At 16.4% G+C, this 8,166-nt stretch overlaps 2 protein-coding genes across 2 annotated transcripts; both read right to left on the reverse strand.

The window, feature by feature from the left end:
- Positions 1-555: 555 nt before the first annotated feature.
- Positions 556-980, reverse strand: PGSY75_0404000 (hypothetical protein; the record flags this gene model as incomplete). Its single annotated transcript, XM_018784105.1, has 2 exons — positions 556-747; positions 873-980. 2 exons carry the CDS (start codon positions 978-980, stop codon positions 556-558), a joined length of 300 nt encoding a protein of 99 aa, XP_018643267.1.
- A 725-nt stretch (positions 981-1,705) lies between these two features.
- Positions 1,706-7,054, reverse strand: PGSY75_0404100 (putative transcription factor with AP2 domain(s); the record flags this gene model as incomplete). Its single annotated transcript, XM_018784106.1, has 2 exons — positions 1,706-2,110; positions 2,195-7,054. 2 exons carry the CDS (start codon positions 7,052-7,054, stop codon positions 1,706-1,708), a joined length of 5,265 nt encoding a protein of 1,754 aa, XP_018643268.1.
- Between the last annotated feature and the right edge of the window lie 1,112 nt (positions 7,055-8,166).

Consider the following 8,166-nt stretch of genomic DNA (forward strand, 5'->3'; position numbering starts at 1 on the left):
AAGAAAAAGAAAATAAAAAAAAAAAAAAAAAAAAAAAAAAATAAAAAAATAAAAAATAATATTAAATATATTATATTATTTTTTTTTTAATATTAATATTTTTTTTAAAAAAATTAAAATTTTTTTTTTTAAAAATTTTTTTTAATTTTTTAAATTTTTTTTTTTTTTTTTTTAATAATTTTTTTTTTTATTTTTTTTTTTTTTTTTTTTTTTTTTTTTTTTTTTTTTATGACTATTCATATGATATTCATGTATATAGCTAACTATATGTAGTATATTGATAAATATATATAATATTATTAACTAAAAAAAATATTATATATATACAATATGTATTATATATATATATATTTTAATAAAATTTTCTAATATTATTTTTTTTGAAATAATTAAAGAGTTAGCAATATATATAAATTTAAAATGAATTAAGAATATTACTTTTTTTTTTTTTGTTTTTAAAAAAGGAAATATAAAAATGAAAAGAAATAAAATATGAAAAAATATGCATATATATATATATATATATATATTTATATATTTTTATTAAAGGATGAATTAATTTCTTGAATTATCCGATTTGATAGTAAAAAAAGGAACATTTCCATTTACTCGAATATTATTTTGTTGTGTACATTCACAAAAATAAGTATCGTAAGCATTTAAAAGAGATTCTTTGATAGGATAATAATTATTTTGTAATACTTCACCTGCATTTACTACTGAATCTCGTATGAGCGTGGCACAAAACTGAATGAGAAAATAAAATTATATAACAATAATATTATGAAATATATAATTATATATATATATATATATATGTGTATACATTTTATATATCATTATGTTAATTTTTTTTTTTTTTTTTTTTTTACTGTTATGGTATCCGATATATAACTTGCTTCCTTTTCTTTTTCTTTATCTTTTTCTTTCTCACTTTTTTTCCTTTTTTTCTTCTTTTTCTCGTATTGCTTATTATCCATTTTAATTAAATTTTCTTCTTTTTTATTTCTTTTTTTTTATTCCCAGAAGGTGTGTGCGAAATTAAAAAGCAAAAAAAAAGAAAAAAAAAAAAAAAATTTTTATAATTAAATTATTCCATTTATTTTATATACAAAAAGAAATTATATTATATCATAGAGTACAAATGTTGTTGTTCTTATAAATACATTTTTAAATTATGTATTATATTTTAAAAAAAGTCAGCTTAATTTTTTTTTATTTTTTTAATATATACATGTAGAAAAAGTTATACACTGTTTCAAAAATAAAAAAATAAATAAATATAACAAAAAAAAAAAAAAAGGAAACTTAAATAAAATAAAATAAACATAAAAAAATGAAGAAAATGAACAAACACCAAAAATAAAATAAAATAAAATAAAAACAAAACAAAGGAAAACATATATTATATATATATATAAAAATAACGTAATTTATTCTTTTTTTTTTATCTTTTTTTTTTTTTTATTATTATAGTATTATATAACGAATGCAAATTTTATGACACACTTCTCTGCACACATAAAAAAAAAACATATATATATATATATATATATATATATAACATCATGTAAAAAAAAAAAGAAATAATAAATACAAAGTTATAAAAATATAAAAAAGTTATAATAAAAATAAAATGAAATAAAATACATATATATATATATATATATATATATATATATATATATATGTTAACATTTAATATTCATATAAAATCTTTTTTAAAATAAAAAAAGAGTAGAGATCTTAATAACATTTCTTGGTCTTTAAATGATAAGTTGCTTGTTGTTTTGTTTTGTACTAAACAGGTTATAAGAATGTTTGTATATAATTGTATAGATTTTAAATTATATATATTATCAATCATATTTAAGTGATATATTTGTACTTTTTTCATTAATTTTATATATTTTCTTGATTTCTTTTTGATTATTTCTTTTTCCATATCTTTGTTTATATGTGAAATCAAAAGAGTTCTTCCCTTTTCAATGCATGTAAGAAAATTACAGCTATAAGCATTTGTAAATAATTCTAAAATCAAATATTTATAAATTATTTTTCTAAGGTTCAAACATGTTGCCACGTCATGTACCATATTTACGTTGAAATCCTATCAAAAAAATAAAATAAATAAATAAATAAATATATATATATATATATATATATATATATTTTTTTTTTTTTAAATACTTACGTGTAGTGTTAATATACTATATTCCCAATAATTTTTCATTAGAAGAATACGCTTCTCATTATCCTTAAAAAACTTACTAATGTTAATCTTTTTAAAAATAGTCAAACAATATTTATGAATAATTTCTTCATACCTAAAATTGTAATGTTTATTCTTTTTTATGGCATCATCATGTATATTTATATGTTCCATTCCAGGAGATAAAAATTTATGATCAAATTCTTTTAATATATTTATTTTTCTTAGTACTAAATTCTTTGTATCATGTGTTGTATATAAATTTTCTTTTTTCAATTCATTTATATTATATAAATGAATAATACTATCCTTTATATTTTTATATGAATTATTTATAATATGATTATCTTTATTTTTTTTATTTGTGTTATAATTATTTAAGGTGAAATGAATTTCTTTTTTTTCTTTATTATTAATCATATCTTCTGTATATTTTTCTACAGAGTAATTTTCATTTTTTAAAAAAAATAACTCATCCTTTAAATCTTCATTTATTAGTTTATCCTGAACATATTCATCTTTTTTTTTTAATTGTTTCGATACATATAACTTACAATAATTATCATCATTTAGATCACTTGCATTATACAAATTATAAGTAGTATTATATTCTTCTTTATTTTTATGATTCAAAAAAAAAAACTCCTCAGTTTGATTATCACATTGTATGATATTATTATTCATATTATCCATATATTCAAAACTGGTATTTCCACTTTGTAATTTTTTTTTTTTTATTTTATATTCATTTATATATTTTTCATTTATATATTTTTCATTTATATATTTTTCATTTATATATTTTTCATTTATATCATCGTTTTCTTTATAACTATCTATAATATACTTATTGTCATCATTATTTATTTTATTTAAAAATAAAGGCGTGTCATTTTTATTATTTATATCTTGTATTCGATGAATATTTTGATTAGTCTCCTTTATATGAAACAAATTTTTATAAGTATAAAAATTTTGTAAGTGATTATTAAATTCGTTATTTATATTTATGTAAATATTGTCTTCTTCTGTATTATTTTTTATATTATAATATATATCATGATTAGATATATTTTGTTTACTTAAATGTTTGTTATATACAAATTTATTTTGTTCCTCACTTAAATTCATATTATATGACTCATCAGTTTGTTGAATATTATTGTTTTTATAATATTGATGGATATTACAATATTGTTCATTTTTATTATTCACATTATATATATTATTTATATTATATATATTATTTATATTATTATTGCATTTATAATAATTTATCTGTTCATCATCCTTATAATTAACATGTTGTTGTATATTCATTGGAATATGAGTTGTATGATTGATATTGATTTTATCTGTTACATTTTGAATGATCTTCATATTATTATAAATATTACTATTATTATAAATATTACTATTATTATAAATATTACTATTATTATAAATATTACTATTATTATAAATATCTTTGTAATTATCTTTTATGTAATTTAAATTTTCATCATGAATATTATTAAGATAGATCTTATCGTTGATCAATTTATTGTCATAAGAATATATATTTTCATCAGGTCTATAATAATTTCCAATATCATTTATTTTATTATTATTATTATTATTATTATTATTATCATTTTCGTCACATATTTTATTACAATAATTATTTTTTATTTGTGAAATATTTTTAAAATGTAAATTTTTTTGCTTTTTTTTTTTTTTTTCATTTTGTGGAATATTAATTTTTCTTAATTTTAAATTATTTTTTCTTTTTTGTACTTTTAATCTACTTCTTATAGCTAATTCACGTGCTACTAAAAAACCATAACGATAAACAGAAAAACATTCTTTTTTTTTATAACCATAAGCACACCATCTTTTTTGTCTAGTATCAAAATGAACACCTTTCATTTTTGGCATTCTCATGATCTCATTATAGAAATTTGTTATATTTTCTTGGTCTTTATCATTTTTTTCTTGGTCTTTATCATTTTCTTTTACATCATCAAGATTATAAGAAATATTCTTCATTTTGATACTTTTATTGATACATTTTTTCTTTATATATTTTTTATTATTATTATTATTTTTATTATTTTTATTATTTTTGTATTTTTCCTTTTTCTTTATATTTTTATAAGGAATAGAATTATTATAAAGATTATCCATATCACATATATTATGAATATGATTAATATCATTATTATAAGAATCGTCATTTTTATTTATTAATGTAATGTCACCACCTATATTTGAAACATTTTCTGTGGAAAATTTATTTTGATCAGACATATTATTCATCATATTAACCTTCTCATCATAATTATTATAAATATTTTCATTATTATAAATATGTTGTTTATATTTTCCTCCTTCCATTATATCTGTTATATTTGTTTTTTTTTCCTTGTCATTATATTGCATTTTTTCTTTATTATCAAAATTAGTTTTATATAACTCATTTTGCATAGATTTTTGATATGAATATATATTGTTGATACTATCCACTTTCATTATATCATTCTCATTTTTTTGTGCATAATTTATATGAGTTATTTTCTCACTCTTTAATTTATTATATTTTATATTTTCACATTTCATAATAGAACCATTTGACATTTCGTCATTTTGTATGTTAATTTTCTTTATTTCATGATGAGATAATTTATTTTTATTTTTTTTTTTTTTATTACTTTTTACATCATTATGAATACATAATTTTTTTGATATATGAGAATTATCGTTTGATACTAAAAGGAAATTTTCATCGTTCATATATATATTACTTTTTGTAGTATCATTTTCAAAAGACATATTTTTATTATTTTTTATAAATATATTTAAATTCTCTGACAAATGTGAAGAAGTTGACGTTCTTGTCAACATATAAGATAATGAGTCTTTTTCATTTTTGTTGTGGCTATACAAATTAATTTTTATATTTTCATTATCGTTATTTCTATTCATAATATTATTGCTTTTAATATTTTTTAATAAATCTTCTTGTGTCATATATCTGCAGGACATATCATTAGAGGGATGATAATAATTATAAATATTATTATTATGATGATAATTATTATGATAATTATTATGATAATTATTTGTAATCATTTCATAATTTATTGGTATTCCACCTTTTTCATATGTTGGTATATGTGCATGCATCATTGCATCATCTACATTTTGAAGGGGGGTATAATTTTGCATAGTATTATATGAGCAAGATAAATTATAATTATTAATATTCTTCTCATTAGGGTTTAAAGTATAAGGAATAAGATAATCATAATAATAATAATTATTATTAATATTATCATCAAAATTATTATTATTATAATAATCATAATTATTATTATTATTATTATTATTAATATGTTGAATATGTTCAATATCTGTATTGTCATATATACCCTTTTCATACATATATTTTATATTATCAAATGATTTATTGATATTACTTTTGTCAATGGCACAATTTTGTAAATAAATATTTTCCATATTTTTTTTATCATATTTTATATAATTCTTATCAGACCCTTCAACATTATATATGATATTATTTGATTTTTTTTTCTCTTCAAAGTGGTTATATATATTGTTGTGTAAATTATATGAATATACATAATAGTTATTATTATAATAACAAGTATTATTATTATTATTATTATTATGTTCAGATATATATATATTATTTTCTTCATTCTGTATTATATTTCTTGATAATATATTTGTTGAGGATATCTCTTTTTGTTTTTCCTCATTATAATATATATCTTCTTTGTTGTTACATAAAATTACTTGAGATAAAGAATTATTATGAAGATCATTAAATATATTATTATCCATATTAAAGTTCATATGATTTATATTTATGTCTTGAGGGTAATTATTAATATGTTGAATTCCATTTTGATTATATTGATTCTTTATGTTTATAACACATTTTTTATTTTTATCTTTTTTTTTAATATAACAATTATCAATCTGGTTGTATATATAATTGTTAATATTATTGTTTGTATTATTGTTAATATTATTGTTTGTATTATTGTTAATATTATTTTTTGTATTATTTTCCATATTATTCTTCATATTATTGTTTATATTTTTATTTTTGTCATTAATTTTTAAATCACGAAATTCTAGAGCTAGCTGTCTAGCTTTATAGAATCCAAATTTGCACACAGGGAAATGTTTTTGTATTTGTTTATTATTTTCATTCTTCCAATATGCTATCCATCTTATTTGATTATGATCAAATGTTAATCCTTGAATTTTTATCATTTGTTTTGCAAGGATACGATAATATTTTCTTTCATTTAAAGGGATACCAGTTCTTTTATTACCTTTTTTTTTATTATTCATATAATTCTTTTCATTTATTATATTATCATGATTTCTTTCTTTTATATTATTATTACTTTCTATTTTATTATTTAAATAATTATTTCCTTTCTCATACATAACATTTCTCTTTTCCTTTTCAATATTCATTTCGATCATATCATTTTTTATATTATCATTAAAAGCCTTCATATTATTATCATTATTCTCATTACTTTTTTTTATATCCATATTATTATTTTTTTTTTCATCAAATGTATCTAATGGTATCATATCTTTTCTTTCTTTATTTATTATCCTTTCATTTATATCATCCACATTTTTTATTTTATGCTTTTTATAATCTTTCTTGTAACACTCATGTTTATTATGATCAAAATTATTATCGACCGTTTTAATAATATTCTTATCTTTATTTAATATGACAATATTTTCTTCAATATATAGATTACATGCTTTATCCTTTTTTAAACTCTCTACACATTTTTCTTTATTCATATTGATATAAAAAAAAAAAAATATATATATATAAACATAAATATATAAATATATATATATATATATATATATATATTTGAAGGAGAAAAAATTTTTTTTTCTCTTTTTTATATTATCAAAATATTATTCATTTATAAAACCATATAAAAAATAAAATAAACTATTTTATATCACATTTTTTAATATATAATAAAAATAGACACAACCAAATAACTTTCTACATCGGGTTATCAATATTGTGTGCCATATAAACAAACAAATATAATTTATAGAAATTACAAAAAAAAAAAAAAAAAAAAAATGAAAATGAAAAATATTAATTATTTCAAAGAGTATAAAACTATATGGTTACACACTTTTTATATTTTAATCACAAATAAATAAATAAAAAAAATTGACAAAAAAAATACTTTTACTTTAACTTAATATAAATAACATCAATAGGTAAATATATAAACATATATTATATTTATTTTTTAGTTTTTTTTTTTTTTTTTATAATAATAATTTATAAAAACAAATACAATCTATGATTTCATAGGTTATTATGTAGGAGCAAAAAAATATTACATAGAATTTAATACACACAAAAGAAAAAAAAAAAATTGGACAAGCAAATGAGGCATATTATTTAACATATAAGTATATATATATATATATATATATATATATATATATATATATACATATGTATATATATTTTTTATTTTTTTATATAATAATTAATTCTTTCCATATAAAACAGGGAGATAATAATATTATATATATATATATGTGTGTGTATATATTCTTTTAATTATTTACTTTAATGTGTTAATAAATATATAAATCTTCAAGACTTTTTCAAATGTTTTTTTATTTTATTTTTTTTTTTACTAATTTTTAATTATATTATAAATTCTTATTATAATAATGTAAACTTTTATAACATGTAGATCTTATTCAATAATTATAAATAATAATTTTACACATAAACAAGAACATATACATATATAATATATATATGTGTATAAGTTTTTATACTTATAATTCTTAAAACTAATTAAAATAATAAAAGAAAAGAAAAAAAAAAATGATGCAGTAGGTGCAATACCCTCGGCTTTTTTTTTTTT

The sequence above is a fragment of the Plasmodium gaboni genome, chromosome 4 (genome assembly GCF_001602025.1).
Source record: "Plasmodium gaboni strain SY75 chromosome 4, whole genome shotgun sequence".
NCBI lineage: Eukaryota > Apicomplexa > Aconoidasida > Haemosporida > Plasmodiidae > Plasmodium > Plasmodium gaboni.